The sequence below is a fragment of the Aythya marila genome, assembly GCF_965140915.1.
Source record: "Aythya marila genome assembly, chromosome: 12".
NCBI lineage: Eukaryota > Metazoa > Chordata > Aves > Anseriformes > Anatidae > Aythya > Aythya marila.
In genome coordinates, this window is record NC_139053.1 from 7,706,460 (window position 1) to 7,731,762 (window position 25,303).

The 25,303-nt window shown below is 35.7% G+C and overlaps 1 protein-coding gene across 1 annotated transcript; it reads right to left on the reverse strand.

The window, feature by feature from the left end:
- Window positions 1–21,349: 21,349 nt before the first annotated feature.
- On the reverse strand, window positions 21,350–24,074 carry LOC309882895 (leukotriene B4 receptor 1-like). The gene has a single exon (XM_082770392.1). It carries the CDS (start codon window positions 23,963–23,965, stop codon window positions 22,823–22,825), a length of 1,143 nt encoding a protein of 380 aa, XP_082626518.1. The 5' UTR covers window positions 23,966–24,074; the 3' UTR covers window positions 21,350–22,822.
- Between the last annotated feature and the right edge of the window lie 1,229 nt (window positions 24,075–25,303).

The window sequence follows — 25,303 nt, forward strand, 5'->3', positions numbered from 1 at the left end:
TAGCTTGTCTCAAGGAGGAAGGAGGCAAAAAGGAGAATTTAAACTTCTTAGAAAAAAAAGTCTTTTATCTTGAGTTGTAGTTCTGGAAAGAATTTATAGTCCATAGGAACAATCAGTAGTAGCAGTGTTTGTTAATAGAAACACTGCATCACATATGGTAAATGGCAAATGTCCATTTGTTTGCTCAGTTTAACTTTCATCATCAGTGGATTAACCCTCACAGCTGAGTAACGTGGCATCCTCTGCTTGAATGTGTTCTACTAATGTAGATCAGGGTAGTCAAGCTATGATCCAGAAGGTGAACACAATTCACAACTTAATCCAGTTCTCGTGGGACCTACAGCCAATCACTTTTTCATAGCACAAATTGTTACTAGTTAATACAGAAGTATGTACTAATATTTGGCCTGCCAAAAGCATTTCGAAGATCTATTCAGCCTTAGAGTAAGGCATAGGTTTCCTGACCTGCTATAGATTACTTTGAACAGTTTTGTCAGCCAAAACTAATAAATCCCATTTGCTTATCTGAGCTTCCAAAGAAGAAAGTACAGTCCTATGGGGTTGTCAGACCAGGACAGGTACATCCCATCTAATTTCCTTCAAAGTCATCTGCTTTACTTTCAACAGCCAACAAAAGTGTTTTAAGACATTTGAGATGATTTTTCCTGTACAGTGCTGGGGAGCATTCACATGATCTTTTCTGCTGTTCAGAAGTACTCCAGATGACAGGACACAAACAGGTTATAGGTGATAGCATATTTAAAAGTGTCAGCAGCGTTGCAAAGAGAATACTGGGCTACAGTTTAATATGACCTTAGCAGTTCCTTAAACTGATACGCTGCTCTGTGACTTTTCATCTTAGTGTACATGGTAAGATTACTGCATACTTGACTTGGCATTTGCATTTTGTATGTATTGTTTCATTGCATGATATTAGCAAGAGAAACTTTAAGATAGATATCATACCTAAATCTGAAACTTTAATGGTTTGAACAGGCTCACATAACCATCTGCAAGCTTGAATTGAATTCTGAACTTAAACTCTGATCAGAAAGTTTTAGTTTGACATGTACCTTTTCAAGCAAAACTTTTCTAAGCAATTTTTGAAATTACCACCAGCAAAAGTGGGAAGTCCTTCTTGTTTCCCCATTCTTTTCTTTCCCAGCTTCACATATCCCATTTCTGTATACCTGCTGTGGTCAGACTCAAGCTCAGCCAGTGCAACTTGTTAAACACCAGTAAAACACTTTTTGGTCACCAACTTGACTTTGTTCTACAGTGATGCAACATCCCTTTCATTACCTGTTTAAAAAAAAAAAAAAAAAGGATGATTTTGTCTTTGTAACCACGAGTATAAAACTGTTTTATTAAGACTTCGACTCCCAAACTATCTTTTAGTTAAATTAAGTTGCAGTTTCACATCCTTTTTCTTTTTTGGGGGGCAGGCTGGGTTTAGAAATGCTGCTGCTTTTGCAAGTACTGCTGCCCAGAAGAATGATCATGGAATTGTGCCCCTATAGGGTCCTTCAAACAAATATGTTAGTATGAGAGGTGACATAAAGAACAGACTTCCTTAAGATTTCCTAACTAGAATATTATGGCACACATCCTAATCAGTGCCTCCTACAGACTATGCCTCCATACTGGTCTAAAGACGTAAAAGTTACTTTATAGATGCATGTAGGGAAGGAGGCAAAGCAATAAAGTGAGATTAAGCAGTAAGAAGCCAACTCTCCATTAATGAGTCATGCATTCATAGCTACCTAGCTGTATTATTTTAAATATCCATAGCAACCAATTTAGCCTCTGTGTAGTCTTTACATTACTTTTTGAATCTTACATTTTCAAATCTTTTTAGAGTGAGAACACACACATGTAACAGCTGGAGAAGTAGAACAGAACAGCACTGTCCTTAAACTTTCTATAAAAATCAAAATATGAGAAAGAAACTGATCTTGGACAAGATTGTCAGTGTTTGTTTCCCAGAATATCACAAAAGCTTGATGGTATGGAGACAGATCTTTTCAACATATCAGATGCACAAGCACATGCATTCTGCTTGTCCTCCTTAGGTACTTCCAAACAGATTTATTTATAGCAGTGTGCATAGACAAACCCTTTAAACAGTTGCTCTAAGCGTAATTTTAGTCTGCTATAAAGAAATTCAGGTTTTTGAGAAGGGGCTCCAATCTGACGACTGCTATAGTCATTTTAGGAACATCCTGTCCCTATTTGGTAGCAAGCTTTGCTCATGAATAAATACCATGCAGCCAGGATTTTTCTTCCCCATCCCACCTTTTAATAACAAAAGCGGCCTCAGGCCATTAAGCCTTCCCCATCACCCGTTAATCTCCAGGAAACAGCTTCTTTCTCAATTGTTGCTTAACTGATGCAACATTTAACACCCCAGATGAATCAGCACTGTGCTACTAGTAAGCTTCTGACTTCACCGTTCTTTTGACTCCATGGTACTAAATTTGCTGATGTGTATTTCGGGATATTCAGATTACCACCGTTTTGGGAGGCCATTTTAGAGCCCACATTTGCCTCTGATACTTTCTTTGTTCTTCCATTGTATCTGTCTCTAGATTCTGGTACATGCAACTTACTCCTATTATCTGATCCATTCTGGTTAACAGAACTCATGTCTACATTGTTTTAGATGTTTTTCTGATATATATATATATATATATATATATATATATATATATATATATATATATATATATATTTTAAGGTCAGGGATTCAGGCTTTTTTTTTTTTCCCCAAATTTAATTAAGCAGAGTAGCCTATGAGTAATAGAAATAGCATTAGTCAGCAAGATCTTGTCTTCAGCTTTTAAAGCTCATAGCTAGCAAATAAAATAACCCAGAAATCAGAAAAGGAAATCTCCACTTTTTTTTTTTTTTTTTTTTTTCTTCTTCTATTCCTGTAACCCCTTACTGTCCCAATGGGAAGAATGCATTGTCTTTCAGGCAACTGCTCTAGTAATATTTTTTTCCTCAGTTGTACCCATGATCTCATCTGTCTTCCTTAAGGTCTGAGGCTGTGGGCTGCGTTTATTTAGCAGCCTCTAGCGGTTCGCCACAGCAGTTACCAAAGGCTGTATCTTCGTGTGCTGTAGCTGCAGCACATACCTGCTCATACCTTGCACAGAGCTTTCCAGGATGCTCTTTCCAGGATGATGTAGTTACACGCTGGTCTATGAACACGGATGAAAAATACAGTAGAAAGATAAGACAATATTATTCAGCTCTGTGCCACACAAGTTGATTTGACCCTGAAATATTTACATTGGGGTAGTGACTTAAAGGAACTGCATACAATCAAAGTGAAGAAAGAGAAGCAATAATCACAGGATGCCTGATTTGTCCCAAGTGCACTATATTCGGGGATGTTTCTTACAGTGATTTATCTTGTACTTTATGTAGCTGTTCTTAAAAGATGCTACAAATTTCACATGCTAAATAGGTGCAAGATTTCCAAGATACCTCACATTTTAATGACAGTCTTCTAGGAGAAGATTGTCACAACACTAGGAGACGACATTCACAACTGCAAAAAAAATGTCTACAATTTGTGAACTTTCAACACCACTCTAGTAAACACAGCAATTGGTGGTTCGTGACATATTTGACATACAGAGACAATATAAGAATTTTGCTGGCCTCACTGTGAGAGCTAACTTGGGGTCTGAAGGAGCTGATGCATTTAACAATGTCTGCCTTTTTACCTTTGTCATCACATAGCTTAAGAGAGCAAGAGACCACAGAAATGCTCTGAAAGAGACATCTTGCCTGGAATATTGAAAAGACTTGAAAGACTTTCTTTAGCCTTCTCCAATTCAACAGAGAATTTCTTCTGGCAATGAAAAAATCATTATTAGAAATCAATAATTGAAATAAAACTTTGTACTTCAAAATAACAAATTTTGGTGCATGAAAAGAATTACTTAATAAAGTGAACTGGACCTTCATCAATGACTGGAGTGGAGGGAAAGCTTCAAACGTGTTTACAGTCAAGGTGCCAAATATATCTATGTTACTTTAACTACAAAGAAAGGCTTCAACTGTAGCTAGATAAATAATCACTTCAGAAAGACAGGGATTTCAATTAGTGCCTTGTATAAAAGTCACACACTTTATAAAACACAGTTAATCATTTACAAAATACATTCAACACATAAAATGTATTAATATATATGAATCATGTAAAAATATAATTATAAATTTACCTTTTAATTGTTGCCATTGTTTATAATCACAAAATTAATTATAATGACCTTTTAGTTGTTGCCATTGTTTATGTTTCCTTATGTAAACCTGGTAATCTTTTTGTTATATTAAGTTGGTAATCTAATATAAGGACTTCATGTTTACAAAGAAATTTTGGGTTCTGAAACTCACAAAACCACGACACTTGATTATTGTGTGACAGATAGACAGATATACATTAATATGACTCAATTTTTCACACTAAGTTTTTCCACCGAAGAGCAAAAAAAGCAAGAGTCATGGACAGCAGGGCTTCAGGTTCAAGGACAGCCTTTACATTTTCTTCTGCACTGCTTGAGGATGTGTTGATCCCCACATATCGCTAAAAGAATAAGGATCTTGTCCTTTAGTGGACAAATTCAACTGATTTGTTTACTTACTAGTTACTTTGCAATATATAAATTGTCATTATTTGCTTACGAAAAAAAAAAAAAACAGTTATGAAAGTAGGGAGCTTGTGGGGCAGTATCTGTAATGCTGCAGTTCAGAATCCAACACTCTGAAGATAAATATCACAGATTTTGATGTCAACACTGCAGGCTGTAAATGGAAAAATATTCCAAAAACAACAACAAACAAAACACCCAGCAACTGCAGCATGAACAACTGCAGCATCCCCAAAGAGCAGCAAGTGGGACAGTAGGGGTGTGAACCACTGCAGTTATTCAAAGTGAAGTGTCCCTGCTTGTGAATCTGAGTTCAGACATCCTATTCAAGGATGTCCAAGGACAGACAGTAGCAGGTACACAAGTCTAGAGATGTCAGGAGCCAGCCTAAGCTTGGACCAACTCATTAATCCACCTCCTGACGCAAAACTAAAAACAGAACTAAGTTATTTTCTTTTCATTTTATGCCCAAATGCACTAGTTCACATGTAAAAACTAGTGATCGTGACAGTGAAAAAGGTACCTACTTAAGGCATTTAAGGTACCTACTTAATAATTTCTCTGGTGACCTGAAACTTTAAACTCTCAAAGTTCTAAACATTCTGCTCAGTCTGTTTAGGATCCTTAATTTTTATTTTTTTTTTCCAGTTGATTCTTTCAATTTTCATCAAAAACAAATACAAAGGGAAGAGCCAGCTTCACTGTCAGCCTGGCTAAAAAAGACTATTGAAGCAAGCTCTTCCCAGCAGCAATTACTCAGCGCAACAGACATGTTTTTACCTACAACTGAAGATCTACCAACCCTGCCCCAAGGGGAGAATAGCTACCCCACCTGTCAGCATGCAAGTATGTTTGGTATGTTTGGTCACATTCAATGGAAAACCTGTGAACCCACTTACAAGAAGATGAAGGTTTCTCATTACATTGAGAGGCATGTGTTTTCAAGAGATCAAAACAGTTGGCTAAAGAGATACTTTAATACTGGGAAACAAAATGTGCAAGGTTTTACACTTCTATAAAAGATACTAGGAACACCCAAGAAAACTTCTGTGAGCTCTGGTGCAATCCCAGTGCAGCCTCAGGCTGTTAACTCTCCCTCATCCAAAACGCAAAATTATTTTTGGGTGACACAAACTTCATTATTTTTAGATCACTTCATAATGCTCTGAGATAATTTCTCATAAATCCAGAATCATTAAACCATTTGAAGGCATTATTTGTGGTACATTAAAGAATATTTCTTTTGTCATTATTGCTGTGTGCTTCAAATTTCCTGATATCCCAGGCTGGTAAGGATGGGATACTCTAGCAAGGCAGGAAGTGCTAAAAAAGTCTGCTGTACCAGGTCTGTGAAACCGAAGTCTTAAATACCTGGACTCATATAAAATTGTGCAAATGTAACCATGGAAGAAAACTGTTTCATTGCTTTTTCAACAAAGCTGTGTTACCAAGGTGTTGAATCTTTCTAGTTCGGGCAATGCAAGAGTTTATGCAACAGAACTGTGTGACCTGGCATACCAAACAAATAAGCTTGTGTCTTTTTTTTTTTTAAAATAAGTATTTTTGGGATTTATCCCCAGTAAAAGAGTATATCTGTTTCCATTCTTCTCCATTTTTTTCCCCAGTAAAGATGACTGGGTACAGCAGTGGGGTAAGGTAATTCATACTGTGCCTGCATCCATTAGTGTTTTTCGTACTTTAACATAGTAATCCTGCCTCCCAGATACTGCAAAGCTTTGTGAGCGTGTACACATAACCATCACTATCAAAAGAATACAATGTAATTTAGTTTTATAATACATATTTTCCATCCTATCCTGGACACCTAAATAATACAGTTATTTTAAAAGGCGTAAAATTACAGCCTTGTAGGCTGAAACTGTCTACAGAGGAAATGAAACAATCTATAATAGTCTAGGCTAGATTTAACTTCCACATCACTGAAGCTCTATTTCTCTGCTGGTGCTGAAAATCAGGGGGATGGTTCAAACAGAGATATGTTTTTCAATGAGAGCACTTAGGGATAAGCAAAATCTATGAAAAATCATAGAGACACAAAACAGATTGCAATCTACTTCCTATTTTACAATTACATACACTTTTGCACTAGCAGTGATTTGTTCTTAGGCCTCCTGCCTTTTAAACCAGTGACATGTTATTTGTGATGACACTTAAGCATTACTTAAATTTGTGAATGACCTAGCTATAATTCTGGTGGTCAAAGAAAAGAAATAACCTGCAGAACTATACCTGAGAATGTGTACTGTCTATTTGCAATTACACCAAGAAAACAAACAGCATGTATCTGTAGGAAAATCAGGCAAGTAGTGTCCCTTTCTGCTTCTTTTAGTATAATTACCGGACTGATGATCTTGATGTAAATTCTCCAGTTACATTTACAACTGACCACTCTAGAGGTTCTCTAGTGGCTTCCATAGAAACAATAAGGTACATTTGTATTCTGAAAAAAAAAAAAGTGAAAATGAAAACTTACTTTTCAAGTGCTTGAAGGAAGGGACTGCCTTGACATCTTGTGTTTTCTGTAGCTAAGTCTGTTTAAAGAGTTCCCTGCCCCTCTTCTAGGGTTTGGTACAATGGTTTGTACGCTTATGGGGCTGCATGATGAAATGAATCAAGGAACTGATCTGAGAGAAAATTAATAACCATGAGAGACAGGGTTATTTTTAACACTGATCCCTTTCTCAAATATAGTCCCACAGACAGTAGTACTCTCAACACCAAGGAGCATTCATGAGGATACAGGTGCAAAGTGAGCAAGTGCTGTAAAAGTGCCTTTGCCACTAAGAGAAAAAAAGTGCCTCCGTGCTCCAAATTCCTGATTTCCGAAACATTTCTGTGGACTGACTGTGCACAATCAGCTCTTGCTTTGGAAATAAACAGAGTGCTACTAAAACTAATTAGAACTTGTGCAAAATAGTATATGCATTAGTCATACAGGTTATGTTTTACGTTGCGTCTTACCAAAATGCTGTTAAAATCAGCCTTTTTTTTTTTTTTTTTTTTGTCCCCAACTCATCATTGTATTTACAGGCCTCAATCAGGTTGATCCTTCACAATGGTTTTCATCTGTTATCCCAATATTTCCAGCCAGATGCCACTTTTTGCTCCTTGTTTATTTACATCAAAACTGTCTTTGACATTATCCCTTAAACGTAGAAAACCCTGCCCAAATTAATTAGCATTCAACTTAAAACTCACCTTGAAGACATGTTTTTACTTTGATGTTTACAGTAAACTGCCAATTAACAGTGGATAGGAAGATTGCAGACAAGGAATTTTGATACTGTAAACATTGTTTACTTCCAGCTTCAGGAAGTCTACTAGGTACGCAAATAACTAATCTTGTTATTCTGTCTTCTTTCATATTTTTCCATTAAGTCGCTTTGCTACAGCTATTAAAATATACTAAATGAAACCTCTGTGTACTGTATTAATAGCATCAGAAAGTTGACTATTGCTATATGTCTTCTGTTTGGTACTGTGGTTGTATTGAGTAATATCAGTGTGTCAAGAGCAAAGTTGCTTAATTTACATTTATATGCATGGTAGCATTTTTTTTTCAAGATCCATACTGATTTTTAATTAAATTTAATTAAATTTAGAAGCAAAACGTTTCTTTCTTTAAAGCTGTTACTGAGATATAATAAATTTTACTTTTATATTGCCTTACTTTGGAGAAGGAGTTGAGGGACCAAAGCCAGCTCTCTTACTTCAATCCTTGCCCCATATCCCAAGGGAAAAATTCAGTTATCTGTAAAACAGGAAAAGGAATGCAATAGACTAAACTGGATCAGATCAACTAAGCTTCACCACAATAAACTAATCTAGTTCTCTATTACACTATTCAAGAATTAAAAAAATAGATAAATCAATTACCAGTCCCTGAATCCCTGAAAGCAGAAATTCAGTTTATTCCTAACTTCTGACATATTTTGTGTGTGTACACATATACACATGCACTGGAAAAGTGCTGCTCCTTATCTTGTAAATGCATGCTGTTTTTACTATAGATTCAGGGGAATCTGTAGATCTGCAGAGTGTAGCATGTTAATGCATTAAAACTCTTCTAAATGTCAACAGATCAAAACAATTTATTTAATACTATTTGGCAATGATTAACAACGGAAGCATTACCTATGTACGCAGGCCTAGAAAACACTGGCACAAAAAAAAGCTAACTCTTTATGCTTTGTTATGTGAATACATAGCTCATTATGAGATCCTCTGGAATTCTGGTCTTACTATGTCAGGGATATAAAGGGTATACATTTAAAAAGTCAATAGATATGAAAGCTTCCATAAAATAACAAAAACAAAAGAACTTTTCCAAAAGCAGTTTTGTTATGGTCTACTCAGCAATATGGAAAGAGATTAAAACTTCATTATTACAGCAGTAGCTCACACAGTGTTAAAGGGTGATTCACAGTCAGTCACAAAGCCAATTCATTTTGTAGTTAGAAAGTCTTTTCCATCTGTGCATGATGTCATGCATTTATGAGGACAAGAGGCAAGAAAATAGACATACAAAATACTGAGCAGAATTAATCAGCTCTGTGTCATAGTGTAGCCTCTGTTTTCAAATACTGTGTGGATCTGCTTTCATTTACACATTCAAGTTCTGACAGAAGGAAAATTTATGGTATAGCTTTATAAGAGACAGGCTTAACAGTACTTACATTATTGCGGCACTGACTCAACAGTTCAAGCTGATCCTTTTTATCCCTCTTCCAATATTTTATATCGTGAGCATCCTTCTTTTAGCACCAACATGATGAAGGTAGTGTAAAACAGTTGGTAGAATGGACTTGAATGACTCAAAGATGCAGCTACAGAAACAAAGGAGAGAGGAAATGAGAATGGATGCAGGAGAATCAAGGTAAAAAAAAAATGTTATAACTGACAGGAGAGAGATATAAAGAGAACATGTGGATACAAATAACAAGTATAACGAGAGTACCAGCAGAGTAGCATGATGTATGTAAGAAAGATAATCTAAAAGGAAAAGCAGCTGTTATAGAATCAATAAGTCTTGACTCTATTTCCAAGTTCCTATTATGGTTCTAAGAAATCCTAAAGAGGGTATGTGATCCACTAGGTTCTCTGTCAGTAAAATCAAAAAGAGTACTTATCTGATAGGAAACACAGGAATACAAAAATCTATAAGTAACTTTCAGAACTATTAAGTTTCATGCAATGAAAATGAAATTTACACAATTGCTACCAAACACATTTTCTCCTAAAGCCAGGCCACCATGTATTTGCTGTGCTGTGCTCCTGCTTCCCTTCCCTTCTAGCACTGGAAGAGAGATGCTTCTCAGCACAGTCCTACCCTGAAATCCTCCAGACTACAGTTCCATCACTTTCCCACAACATCTGAACTGGAATACCTGTGCTACCTGAGCTATGGCTTCAGGACATGCCGCTGTTTGTTGGAGGGGGTCTCCTGTTTATGGAAAAGAGCTGAGAAGTCTGATCTGTAAGATGCTACAGAGCTGGAGAAATTAAAATCCTTAGGTTGATGGAAGTAGCTTTTGAATCAGATATATGACTAGACTGGTAACATCAGGAAAACGTAAAATCCCTGACTCATCCTTTTTGACAGAGGTTAAACAAATAAGAGAACAAATTTGGTGTATTAGGAAGTGTTATCTCTTACTTTTCCTAAGGTTTTTTTCCTATTTGCTAGTGATGTCTTGCTCTGTTACAACTTACTGCATTTTTATGGAAAAGTAAGACTGAAAGAGAAAAAAAAACATTGAAAGAATAATACAAATTAAACATTATACAGAACATAAACAAATGTAAAGACAACTATGCTATGAAATAGTAAATAGTATTAACAGCAGAAAATTCAAATGGATGTAGCCAGAGCAACTGCAGAAGAATGCAAACACTAAGCAATTACATAGCCAGAAGTGGAGTAATAATGAGAACAAAAGATACAAATGATGGAGTAGGAAGAACTATAAACAAACTCACATTGTGAAAGAAAACATTAAAATGAGTACACAGTGAATGAGTTCAATATGAGGAAAGGAAAGGAAAGGAAAAGGAAAAGGAAAAGGAAAAGGAAAAGGAAAAGGAAAAGGAAAAGGAAAAGGAAAAGGAAAAGGAAAAGGAAAAGGAAAAGGAAAAGGAAAAGGAAAAGGAAAAGGAAAAGGAAAAGGAAAAGGAAAAGGAAAAGGAAAAGGAAAAGGAAAAGGAAAAGGAAAAGGAAAAGGAAAAGGAAAAGGAAAAGGAAAAGGAAAGGAAAAGCCCCATATCTGGAAATGTAGACAAGGAGTATTGAGAGGAGAAAATATCACCAGAAAGATGAAAGTAGAAAAGTCAAGTAGAAAAGATTAACAATGGAAAAAAAAAAAGTCATTGGGGTCCAGAGAGTATTTTCCAGCTTGCTTTTGGAGGTTGAATTTGGAACAGGGAAGATGAAGGTGGGGTATTTATATCACATAAAATTGAACCTCTCATTTAAGAAGATAATTTGGAATGCTTATCCCCCCCCCTTTTTTTTTTAATAAATAGTTGATAGTGGAATACAATCCTTCTCTACGCTGCTTCAGAAGGTACTTACTTCTTTCTACAAGGCAAACAGGGAGTCCAGAGGTTGACAAGTGGCTGAGCCACACTGACAGCTCTCAGAGGGAGGGCATTCAGTTCCTTTACCTCTTTCCAGCTTCTTTTACTTTTCTCCCACATTTTTCTGCATTGCTTCTGGAGCTTATCTGATTGTTCTCAAGGTCAGGCAACTAAACTCAGTAACATTGTAAAAACATACACTTTTGGGTAAAACAGTTTCTCCTGTTTTATTCTGCTATTCTGCAGTTAAATGAGTTCCGGGGTGGCACAGGGTAAGTAGTGGGATCACACAGAAGAGCAGACAGAGTTATGAAAATACAGGGAGGGAACAAAGAAGGCCTTTTTGTCAGTATTAAACTTTTAATTTAACCCAAAGCATCTCCTGAAGCCACAGTTTCATGACATAACCACCTCAGTTAAATACCCTAAGTTAGATGATGAGAACGGTGCCACTGCCAGCACTTAGGTAGAGAGAAGAGCGACTGTGAGGAATCTTGCACACTTTTCAAACAGGTAGCTTCAGATTCTCATGCCTTTGGTACCCATGTTAACCAATTCATCCCCCAAAAGTTTGAGGAAAGTAACATTTGTAATGTCTTCAATTTCCAACCTCTCTTTTCCTATCTGGCTCCACAGCACTGCTGTTTTATGATAGTACCCAAAGTACGACATGCTTTGAAGAGGAAGGCAGCAATAGATTTGCGTACTTGTGGTTTTTATTGCAAATCTCATTATGCCTGTTGGGTTTCATTTTTAGCCTTAAAGACTTACGTTATGCAAATCAATCAGAATCTCAGTTTTAAAATTTTTGTTTCTCAGTGATGTTCACCTTTTTTTTTTTTATTATTTTTTTTTTATTACTTACAGAAATTTTCATTATGTATAAGGTAATTCCCTGCTTTTTTGATAGTTCTCTATATACTTGGTATGTATAAGTCAGGAAGGCTTTGTATAGTATTCAGACTAAATTTAGCCTAATTTCATTCTTAATTATTTCTTTCTACTATCCTGGCTGCTTGCACCTACTAAATTAAGTTTGAGCAAAAGGTGAAACAAGGCTTCTACTGCCTGTAGGTAGATGTACAAACAAGCCACTACAGGGTGAGCTAGGGTGTGAACACACAGCACATCACATGTTCTACAGAAACTGTCTGCAACCTGTTCTTTCTTTAGTTTATTACGTGCTATTACTACACAAAAGCTGACTTTATGATAGTTTGTTAGCCAATACAAACTTTACAACTTTTAAGTATCTTTAGATAATAAATGGATTTTTTTTAACTTCACTTTGTAAATACATGAATATTTCATTTATTTTAATCTTTTGTTAAAATTGCCAATTCCTCATCTCAAAAATTGAATATTTTCTAGGAAAAGGAGCTATCTTCTACATTGCTTTTGACTGTCAACATATTCCTACTGGTGTGGTAGTCAAAACTGGTCCATGACAAAAGATCTCATTTCAAACACACATACACATAGCAATAGACTGCAGGTGATGGAACTGTAGTAGATATCAGAAAAAAACATCAGGCAAAGTAAATACATCCTAGGAATATTCTTCCAAAACAACAAAAACAAAAGAAAACAAAACTTGGAATTAGTTTTCTGTTTAAAAACATTTTTACGTTCTGGTTCCTCTGAAAACCTAAACATTGAACACATACTTAGTTTTAAGCTTTGGAATGCTCATATGAAAGCCAGTAAGAGTAAATAGTGCATGCAACATTATGCAGGAACAAACTTGTTGCACAATTAGGGATTTTCCTTGTTCTTGTAACATATATATATTGGTAGGCTCCATATGTATTTTATACGCTTACAACTTTTCTAAGAAGAATATATTTATCCAGTGAAAAAACATGGCTCTGCATATGCACCCTCTGTATATAGAGCCATGTATGTGTACACATACAGATGTGTACATCCAAACACAAACTTATTGATTGTTATATTATTGATTGCTACTTACTGGTTCTTTGTGCTACTTATTGTGTTCCTTGTGAGCAAAGGCTAAAATGACAATTCATTAACTCATTAAAACTTTGCTAAATATTTATCATCTTCCCTGTATTCTAGTGAATATGTGAATAGTGCAGGTTATAAAAGAAATAAGAGCCAGAGGCGATGAGATAGGTGTGTTACATAAAACTCAAAGCTGAGGGCTGTGTGTCATCTGCAGTATCCACCCAGTTCAACATACTGAGCAACAGGGTGAAAAATGAAGAGCTGTGAAGGCATGAATAATACGTCAGCTAAATTAGCTTCCCACCATATTTTTTTTTTTTTCTAAATGGAGTGATTCATACTAGGAAAATCAACTTGGAGACAATGCTTACAATCCTGAAGAAAGCTGTCTGTGATAAATACCTGAGACTAAGGTAATACCTAAGATAAATACCTTGTAATCTAAGCTGAGAAGGAAATCTATTATAGACAGATGTATAAAGAGATACAGCCTTCTTGTTCTCTGGCTTTTCTGAAGTGTAAATTGCCCCAAATTAAATTAATCTACAAAAAAAATCCAACCTGTACTACAGAGGTTATTAGGCCTAAACAGAAAACACATACCTAATTTGAAATAGAATTTCAGAGGTTTGATATTAAAACAACACATCACCTTACAGCACAACAGAAAAGATGATCTCAGAAAGTAACAGTCAGGGATGATACAAAAAAGGTCATTGATATATTCTTAATTTTTTTTAAAAAAAGCTTGTATTATTACTGAAAATCATTAGGCTTTAAAGTGCTTTTCTAATTTGTTACATGTCTGAGTCTACAGTATTTGGAGAAAAGAACAAAAACAATCCCTTTTGTTCCACAGGCTTCTAAGACATCTTCATTTAGCCTCTGGGTTCATTTCTAAAAGGAGGGATTGTTCATGATGGACATAAACATCTATTTATGTATAATCTTCTCTGTAAGTGCAAGAAGTAATAACCTAGGATTCCACCCTATGCTCTGAGACATAATGAAATCAAATGTCTAAAGAGTAGCCATTCACTCTGAAGAGTTCTTTTTAGTTGTTGTTTGAGATTGTTTTGTGACTATGTATTCCTTGCTATTGTTAAAACTTTATTAGAGACTTTTGCAATCAAAAGTTAAAATTTTTGCATTAATTAGTTTTAGATGTGGGAAACTTTGTCTGTAAGGGCAATTTTTTATAGACTTAATATATACTTTATATACTTAACTCTTTGTTCATCCTAACCATACCCTGAGAAAATTTTAATTTTTAATGTATCACTTTAATGTAACTTTCACCATTATTATTTTTCCCTTATTCTTGATCCAGGAAGCTGCATGCAGAACCTTATTAAGTTTAATTTCATGTTAGCTTAAACAGTCTACCTTCTTGACATACCAACTCCATAAAAAGCCAGCAGTCTATTAACAGTAAAAGTTTTGAAATATTTTGCTTACCTGTGCTGTTGATACTTTTCCTTGACCTATACTTAACACATAGTAATATATTATTACACTTTTCTAACTCTTACCCTGCTACTTCTGTAACCTTAGGTACCTCCACTTACCTTCTATTTTCATATCTTTAAACTGGGAGTAATAATAGCGCAGACTAGTATCACAAATTGCACAGCTTCTGTCAGTTGTATGGACGACTTTTGCCTGCACTCAGGTCATCAAGGCAGCATCTCTTCTTACTTTTGTCTTGCTTTTGAGGCATGATGAAATTTCTGCAGAAACATCCTACATTAAATACGAAACAGAACTCTTTGTCCAGAGTCATCAGGAAATCATCTTTTAAAACTGGTCATAAAATTACAGCATCTTAAAACTCCTGCCACACCAGTTGTTCCTATGACCACCTGCAGTCCTGGTTTCCATAGGCCAGTTATAAATTGAGAGGTATTTCTTTACTTTCACTGCCTTTTTTTAGTATGACATCCCCCTATTTTCTTTTTGATAGAATGGATTGTCCTGAGTTCTAATTCTTAGAGCTGTAAAGATGGAATTTTTCCATTTCCTGAGCCTCTTTTTATACAAATTAAAAGCCTTCTTCCTTAGAGGAAAAAATATTATGGTTGTAATGGATTATTTGGTATCATGTAAGCCTTAATTACACATCCTGAGTTAGTGTTTAAACCACATATTTTAGAGAGAGATAATTAACTGTTTGAAGCAGTTAAGGTACTATAGAAATGAGATAAATCTTTAGGTTTTCCTGTCATTAAATTCTTTATTAATTACTATTCCTTTAACAGATCTCTTTGAAGAACTGAGTAAACTATAATGTTAATCAAAATATGGGAAGTTGCTACTTAAGGTGCTAATCTTTTATCTTCTGATTCAGACAAATCAAATTGGTGTGTCACCTCCCCCCCCCCCCTTTTTTTTTGTGGCCCACTTTACAAAAAAATGATAACTCAGGCATGTTTCAACACCACAGTTGGAGCCTATAGCCAGGGATCAGAGACACTACTGTACTTATCCTCAACCAACAATGATGGTGAGCATGTGGAAAAGGGGAGAAGTTAAAAGAAAAAGCAGTGGTTTGGTCTAAAGCAGCAAAGGTGAAAAGTAAGCCTATTTTTACACTTAGCCTACAAGTATGGAAATTCACTTACTCAGCTTAAACCATTACATAAAACAGCAATTGAGGATAAACAAGTATTAATCAATGAATAAATTGAATTATTCTGTGTTTGTTCTTTGGTGTTTTAACTATTGCTGAGAATCAATCAGGAGTGCACTTAATGACCTTAATTAGCCCAACCTGAGAGCTCAAGCCCACAGGCCCAGGAGTCCATATAAACTCAGTCTTGGGCATTAATTTGTAGAGCTTGAGCTCTGTTGTTGGGTTGCTTGTTTTCAGGTTTGTTTGTGGATGGCCATGTAACTTGTTGATCGGGGATCTGACCTGGGGCCTGACTACCTGGTTTTACCTTGGCCCTGACTAATTACTACAATCCTGCTGTGTGATTGTTGGGCTGTATTTGACCCTGGTTACTCTTGGTAGACCCCACCCTGAACCTTATGTGCAAGCTGACTTTCCAGCTTGGCCCTCGGACTGACCCTGTTTATGTAACAGTGAACTACAGGAGCATTGAGTGAATCTACAGAGATAGAAAATCTCAATTTCATATCTTACTTCGGCTTTCACAGTACAGGTGAACTAAGTTGCCTAATATAAAATGGTAATGGTAGCAATGCTATTTCTTTAGTGTAATGTACAATGCAAGTCTTGGGATGATCTAATATTTAAGAAAAGACATGGGTAGAACCCTTCAATTTATGATTTCTTCTTCCTCAGAGTGCTAGAAGTTCTTTAGCAAAACCTGTTTCTTCTGATTCTGATCTCTTTAAGAGAAGGATTAGTCAATTAGTGCAATGCTATTCAATGTGACAAATGTAAGAGGATTAAGCTGAGCCTTGTTCATAGACTCTAAAAGCATTACATACAGAAACCAAGCATTACAACAAAGAAAAAAGGAATTTGGAACCAAATCTTTGTTTTCCACTTCATTCTTAGTGCTTCTCCTTTCTTCTGAAAGGTAAAGATGTGGTTTTCTTATTGTGGGTATCTTCAAGAATGCAAAAACTATTCCTGCATTTGTCACAATGAACTCAAGGCCTTCTGAAACTTCTTGGGAGCATCTCAAAATAATAAAAAACACTAAAAGTCAATACACTCACTTGGGATGAAATGTGAGCTACTTAAGTTCAAGTGTCAGTATCTAGCTCAACATGCTTAATAATGGTTTTGTTGAAAATAAGTTGTTTTCAACACCGGTTTTTCGAAATAGCATTTTTTGAGGAAATTGTAGTCTGTCAAAAACTCTCAGGCAACTTAACATGTTCAATGCTTAAACAAATAATTGTGTGCTTGGGTTCCTAAAGGAGCAAGAGAAGAAAAAACTCAACCACTCAGAAATGAATGGGACTTGGATGATTAATGTATTGTTTTGCTTTCTGTGAGCCTTTCTGCCTCAAAGACTTGAGTTGTAAAATATGGTTCATAACTGAAACAATGGGCAAAGTACTTAACTAGTTCTTTCAGTGACTTTATGAGTATTGAAATTAGTCCCAACTTTCAAAACGAGAGCCACATGGTGGCAGGAGAGAACAAGGGATGTAAGAAGATTACTGTGACAAATGTTTCCTTCAGTTTTAACTACGTAATACTTCTCAGTCCTACAGCACTGCTGGAGGTTCATGGCTATATTTTAAAATCAAATGGACATAAACCTAATTCATTAGTTACGATGTTTTAAAGAAGTCCACAGCTTTGAAGTTTCTAATATTACTCACTGAACTCAATAGGGAATTCTACAGTGAATGTTAATATTGCAATAACAGCTTAAGTTAGGTAGTATAGTTAGGATATGAAACCTGCAAGATGTTGGTAGATGGTCTGTATTGCATCCCCTTATCATAATATGAGGTGTCTATGACTAGAAGTGATTTTCTGATAGCTCTTTTCCTATTACTACTCTTCTGGTGGCATACCTAGAATGCTACTGAGTGATAAGACTGGATAGAAATGGTAATTCAAATTCGTAATTCTCTGAAAAAAATATTTAGCCCTTCAATTTTTCATGTAATGTGTTACATTGTGAACGTATCTGCTATTCAAATAAATAAAAATCTAGAACTTTCACTCTAAGTTCTGCTAAGAACAGTCCAAAATACTAATCCTCTGGTTTAAGACCATCTAGGCATGATACTTCATCCATAATTACATTACATTAATGTTTCTAGATATCTCAATGAAGTTAACACAATTATCTAGTTAATTGCCAATGGTAACAGTGATGTATTTAGTTGTAAGCTTTCTTAGTACTTACGTAACTGCAGCCCAAGCTGGGGTGTGACCAGTCACTTTTCCGACCAAGATGCAGTTCAGGCAGCTGACTTCTATTAAATTAAGAATATTGTAAATTTGGCAGTTCTGGAAGAGTATAATCTTACTAACTCTTACAGACTTGTGACTGTTTAATTTACACTGTAAGACCTTACAGTATCCTTTCCATTAATTCTATCATTTAAATCACTTAAACTTTGCATATTCCATAAAAATAGTGTTCCTTTAATCTGAATCTTTAATTTATTTTAACCTAAATGAATAGAGTTAAAAATATTGAATTCTTACTAAGAACCACCAGCATGACTTCTAAAATAACTGATTTAAGGCAAAAGAAGACATGAAGTAATTAAACAGGATATGGAGTCTATTATCTCTAAACCTATCAGTACAAGAATTTTTAGTACTTTTAGCAATAGTGTTGTAAAGTTTCTGAGATCTCAGAGGCCATCATTGCAGCACTGGTCACACCCAAATCTTCATGCTAACAGGAGCAGCATAAGCTACTCATCCTCTCAAAAGACAGGGTTATGACTTCAAACTGTATTTTATTGGGATATTTTTCTTTAACCTATTAACAAACAGTGGAGCTCAAACAGGAATTTTCTGATAATGCACAATTTTAGTGATTAATTGAACTGACAAACATTTACAAAACCTGAAACTGCCTTACCATGCTTATTTCAATTACTTCTCTATTCTTGCTGTGCATTCTTGAACTTCTCAATTTCATTCTACGATCATATGCTTCTTTATAATCCAAATTGACTTATTTCTCTTGTTCTCCCACTCCAGTCAATTATAAACCTTCACTTATTCATCCCCCCTTCGTCATACATGCAGGAAAAGGAGTCCTACAACAGTTGTAGGATATAAAGCCAGAGGAAAACTTCACCACTGTTAATAGTCTCTAATTCTGTATCTTCTAAAGTATTTATTATTGATCAGACAGTTTCTTGAATGTGAGAACATTTGCACACCTATGTAGTCTCCATGCCATCTGTTAGCTTCCAGGTTCCTTAATTCCTTTCATTCCACACCTGCATACAATTCCTTCTCTTTTAGTCATGTTAATAGTAATTCTAATAGAGATCCATAACTGCACTCTCAACTGTCTTTCAAATGTCTCTTAACTTTTGTTCTACTTCTTTCTTCCCAGTCAGTGTTCTGCCAATTTCATTAAATAAACAATTTTGTTTCTTTAGTACAATGCAGTTGCCTGATTTTTACCTGAATACAAGGATCTTTGATTTCGTGTCACCTCTTAAATTGTGTTGCCTCTGAATATCCACAAAGCTCCACTGTTTTAATGCAGGCCTCTATAACTATTTTATCATAATGCTTAGAAAAAAACTTTTGATGTCAGCAGGCAATAAAAGTAAGACCTGTTAGACTGATATTTTCCTTTGTTATTTTGTTATCCTTATTGTATACTGGCTATGCATGAATTAAAAATGCTTCACTGTCTCCTTCAATTCTGCTAATACATAATGAATTCCCTTTATGCAGCACAATCCTACGTATAAGTAGAAGTAATAAATTCCTGCTGTATACCCATCGAATGTTTACACCATGTTTCAGGCTGGGTAAAACTTTCAAGTTAGAGATTAATGTTAAAAGATTATTAATTTTGACAAACAAATGAGAAACTCAAAGCATCTGGAATCTTTTTGTGCCTCCCAGCACACAATGTTCTGAGTGGTGTTGCATTGATTCCACATAATGTTCCCTGTACCTCAGGGTAATTTGAGGTGATTTGACTCAGGTGACTGAAGTGGCCCTCTCTTAGCACAGCCTTCCCCCTTGCTGTGTCATGAGAAATAGCTGGACGCTGAGACCACAGAGACAGACTTCAAAAATACAGAATTGGGAAGTAAAAAACAACGAGGAACTCAAGTGAGATGAAACCTCGTTTTTCTCAGATGGAACCAGAACTGAGTGTTGCAAGATTTTACCAGTACTCCAGCTATATTTGGAGACTGCTTCAAGTCACTACTTAGAATTCTCTTAAGCAATCAAGGAAAGCATTTTCTATCAACCTTCCAATACAATTTCCAGCATGGATATGTAATGTAGTTGACAGGAGTCATGAGGTATCACTGTCATAAGATGTAGTGTTTCAGACCAAATCTATGTCATGTCTTAGGGTTTGGCTGGAATTCAGTGTTTTAGGAGTCAAGAATATCCAATGTCTGTTGGCTGAATGGGCCTATTGGAATCCCTGTAGTTCTGTGATGGCGCATGTTAGCATAGATGGAGTGGTAAATGTTGCTGCATAGACAGGCCTGTTGTGTATCTGTTAAAGAACGAAGCAGTCAGCCAGGTCATCACCTTATATATCTACACCAACTCATGGATCTAGTTACAGCATTCTATTTAGAACTGTCTTACCTAATCTTCTCCCTAGAATGCATTTACTGATCTGGGGATGTTACTTGTTCCCTTTATAAGATTTACAGATGCTGTGGAGGATGCAGCTTGAGCAATAACGTTCACTTGTGTGAGTGACAAGTAAAAAAAACAACCAACCAACCAACCAAAAAACACACTAAGCCATACCTCTTGATTAAAAAATAAGCCCGCTGCAGTAGGTAGTGTTGCACAGATTATGTGATCTCCTTATAGTTTGTCCTGGGTAAGGCATAGTTGGCATTAGGCACTTGATATGCAGTGAATGCTCCTGGAAGGCTTATTTAAGAGGAAATGGCACTAAAATAAATGACTTCATTCATGAGACAGATGATGCACACACACAGATAACTAAAGGTTTTGCCCATTTCCTAAGATTTATGAAAACTAGATGTAGGACAGTCTGAGAGAAAGTTCCAGTCAAGTAGCTTGTACTGAAGCTTGTCTGGGCCTTTTCCCATCTCTAAGCTGCAAAGTGCTTGGTTTCTTGTGGCCTGACTCTAGCTCAGTTATGTTATTTGTGTGCTTATTAGCTCTTCACCTGTTCGGTGCTATTATGAAATAGTGGGTGACTGTTCAAGAACATACTGGGAAATATAGCTTTGCTTTTTTATACAGTAGTTAACTAAAGTTATTGTTTTTATTGTGAGATACTGTTACTTTGCTATATTTAATATGCTAACAGCAATTAAGGAGTCATTATTAGGGTGAAAAAGTGGCAGGTGGGTGGGGTATAGTTCTAAGGGATTTCATCTTCTTACTCTTCTGTAAACAAGGTCTTGCTAAAGTTTTATTTCCTTTTACTTCAGTGAAGGAGCCCTATTAATGAGAAGTCCTCTTTGGTGTGGACTTTCCTTCTACTGAGAAGACAAGACTTTTTGATAGCAAGCAGGAATAATAAATACATATGCAAAATGTCAGGAAACATTTTAATATTAGCAGGTAAGGATTTTTACTTCCCTGTCTTTATTCCTGTTTACAAATGGAAGTAATACAACTCACATATCCTTGATTGTTATGAAATCAGTTCTTGAAAATGAAGTTCTAGTTAGTCTCTTGTATTTTCTTTGTAAATATGAGTTACAATAGCTATTAGCAACTGTTCATAACACAATGTACAGGATATTACAATAGTAATATAGTAAGTCTTAGTAATCAGTAGTTATATTCATCTTATTACAAATCATTGATTTAAAAATAAGCAGAAGTAAGTATAAAAAATGTCAAGCATGACTGAAATTAAAACAAAACAAAACAAAAAACCGGTAAAACTTCAAAAACAAACACTTGGTGTCATGCAGTTTTTTCACAGTGAGTTTGCATGCATTCACAAAACTAAAACAAGTTCCTTGCAAGCCCTAATTTTTTCTTTATTTATTAAAAGAAAAATACACTATTCTAGAAGAAAAGACAAAATAATGCTTTTATGTGCAAGATGAAATTCTTAAGATATTAGGCACTTCGTACTGCTCCTATAACTTTCTCACAGGTTACAAAAATATCAAGGATCTCTACTTCCCTTCCCCTGGGATCTGATCCAATTCATCCATAACTTAATAGACATCTTGCGAGCTTAACTAAATCAGACTCTTTGAGGGTACTCACAATATGTATGTTTGATATATCAGTAGTTGCCACTAACATATACAATATATTTGAAATCAAATATAGCATGAGGTCTCCATTTGTCATAAACCACAGAATTCTTGTACCTTTTTTTCTGAAAGGGAACGTCACACTTCATATTTTACTTCAGATCCATTAGCATAAGATATTTCAGTAAATGAGTTTTTGTAAACAACCCTTACTATTCTCAAATCTAAATAAAGTCCTGAATAAAAATAGTTTTGTTTTCCATCTACACAAAAGTTTTTATGTGCTGTAAATATTCTTAAAATCCATTCTTACCCATATCAAGAATCTAAGCATGCTCATTTAGAACTTTGGGTTATATTTATGGATATTTTGAGCATTTCAAATCTTCTTCCAGACAAACTTTTTAAGTTTTAAATTTCCAAATCTTGTTTTCCACATAAATGTCTTTTCTAGAAATCACAAATAATTGTAATGGAAAATAAAAATGTTGTATTCCTTATACTTTAAGCTTCTAGCCATCTTGCTTCTCAGCACTGGTGAAACTGATTTGGTGACATGGATACCAGGTCAGGAACCAAACAAGGTTGTCACTGCCAATTGTTTTGTAACACACACAACCTGAATTGTCTCTAGCATCCGCTGGACTACTTGGAAAACCAAACTGACTAGTAGGTGAAAGGACTACTGAATGAATGCCCCAGAAATCCATTGCTCACTAAGTCTATGCTCATTGTTAGAGAATCTCTGTGCCCGCTACAGTAGTTTCTTGCTTGGTTACAGGAGAAATCTTTTTCTTGTCTTCCTCTGTTACAGTCTGACTCAACTGTTCAAACAGTTTTGATATCTTGGTAAATCTCAGGTGATTCTGGAATTTTCGTGCAGCAAAAGCATAAAGTAGAGGGTTAATACAGCTACTGATAAACACAAGTGCTCCGGAGACGTACTCTCCTTTGTCTATAATTTTTTCCAGTGCCGAATATATTCCATTAGAGTCTTCTATCTGAACTGAAATAATATCTAATATGTTAAAGAGATGATGTGGGAACCAGCATAAAATGAATGCCACCACGATGCTGGTAATGAGCCGTTCTGATCGCTGCTTTGATCGGTAACTCATTTGTCTTATTCTTTTTGCAACACACACATAGCAAGTGCATATAATTAAAAAAGGAATTACAAAACCTGCAAGAGTCTCCAACAAAAGATATGACACTCTCTGTCCAGTAGTAGAGTAGTTGCGACATGTACACTGTAGTCCGCCGTTGATTTCATCTGTCTCTTGGAATGGAATAATAGTAACGCCAAAAGCAATGGACAGGAACCAAATGAGGAACATGATTACAAAAATATTTTCTTTTTTTTTGTACCTTTGCATTGTGAAAGGGTAAAACACAGCCATTAGTCTCTCCAAGCTCAGTGCTGTAATTAGAAATATACTTGCATACATGCTGCAGTAAATCATGAAGACCAGTATTTTGCAAAACACGATTCCAAAAACCCATGAGTCAGCAAAGGAGTAAATCCAGATTGGCAAAGTGATCAGTATGAGGATATCCGCAATGGCCAGGTTCAAGATCAGCAGGACTGAAGGAGATACTTGCTTCATTTTTGTACAAACAGTCCAGATGACAATGCAATTTCCAGGGGTCCCAATAATAAATGACAAGCTCAGTATCATGCAGACTACAAACTTCACAGCGTTCCATGTCAAGTCGGTGCTGACTTCCTCAGCTTCACTCATTCCAGAAATTTTTTGGTTCTTTTCAGGTGCTAATATCCTTGGCGCTTTGCACTCTGAAAGTTTTGACTCTGAAACTGTCAGCAAACAACTTGAGAGAAACTTCCCTAATTGATTTTCTGCAGACTTGCCTGGCATGTGACCTCACATCCTAATGCTCACAAACGTCTGACCGCATGTGTTCTTCCTGTTGTTTAGGAAAACAGTGTCTTTTTGCATGCAGAGCACAAATAAAAATAGTATTGTCCCTGACTTTGCTCTTAATTATATATGCATCACAGCAGATTTTAAAGCATGGAGGTGATCTTTCAAAAGTCTCCCTCTTTTAAGAAGCCTGCTACTTGGTTAAAGCTACTGGTCTAACCAACAGCTATGAGGAGGAAAAAAGTTGTCCTTTTGCTACTTCACTTTTGTTTGTGTGAATATGTCAACATTCTATTTTAAGTATTTTAAAACAAAAAGATAGAAGGGTGGCAGATAAACCAGAAGTGTGCATTAAATGTTCGACATGACATCGCGTTCTAGAGCATGAAACATTATTATACTCTCTACCTTCATGTAATCTTTTTTGTTGTTGTTGTTGTTGTTAATTCAGCAGAAGACAGTTGATCTTGATCATGCTTTAGAAATATGCTGGCACAGAGGAAATCATCTTTTGTAGTGAGATTGTACCAGTACAATGAAGTTGGATAGAGTTATAATTCTAATCATAGAATCATTCAGGTTGGAAAAGACCTTCATGATTATCTGGTTCAACCATCACCCTACTACCAATATCACCCAATGCTCTGGGAAAATGCAGTTCTTCAGCTAAACAACCACCATCAGAATAGTCTGGGTGTAATGTTGGGAGGAAATGGTCTGTGTCTCAGAAAATATATGATTAGGTTGTCCTACTGTGCCAGCAATGGGCTATGACTTTATCTCCTAGGAAACCCAGTAGTTAGTGCAGTATTCAAATCCTGTGTGAATCAAAAATTCTTAAAATAAATAAATAAATAAATCTTTGTCTGGCCAAAGATTATGGAAGTACTGTTTTACTCTAGTGTCAGAACATTTTAAGTCTGGTTCCAAATAATTAAAGGAGGAACCCAAACAGCAGCACCAACAAAAATGGTTGAGTCACAGAAGTGAAACTAGAAGAGTATTTTTATGTAAAATAAGCACAGATTATGCATTATGCATAGCACAATCTATTAAATTTTAAATCGTGGTACAGATTATTTCATTAAATGTTGAGGTAGATTTTTTACAAACCTGGCAAATGTAGTGCATAACATTAAGAAGTATCTTCCAAAATGGGAAAAGGATTGCAACACCTACTCCCAACCCCAAATCGGCTTAGCCATTTTTGATCTCGTAAGAGTATAATGAGATCAACTGCAAATCCAGAATAACTCCACTGAAGTCAAGAATATTTTTTTCAAAACGCTCTTTGTGTAATTGATACTTTAATTTGGGTTTCATCGTATGATT

Bases quoted from the DNA above. Each gene is read 5' to 3' on its own strand.
- LOC309882895 (XM_082770392.1), bottom strand. From the start codon at position 23,965: ATGCCAGGCAAGTCTGCAGAAAATCAATTAGGGAAGTTTCTCTCAAGT.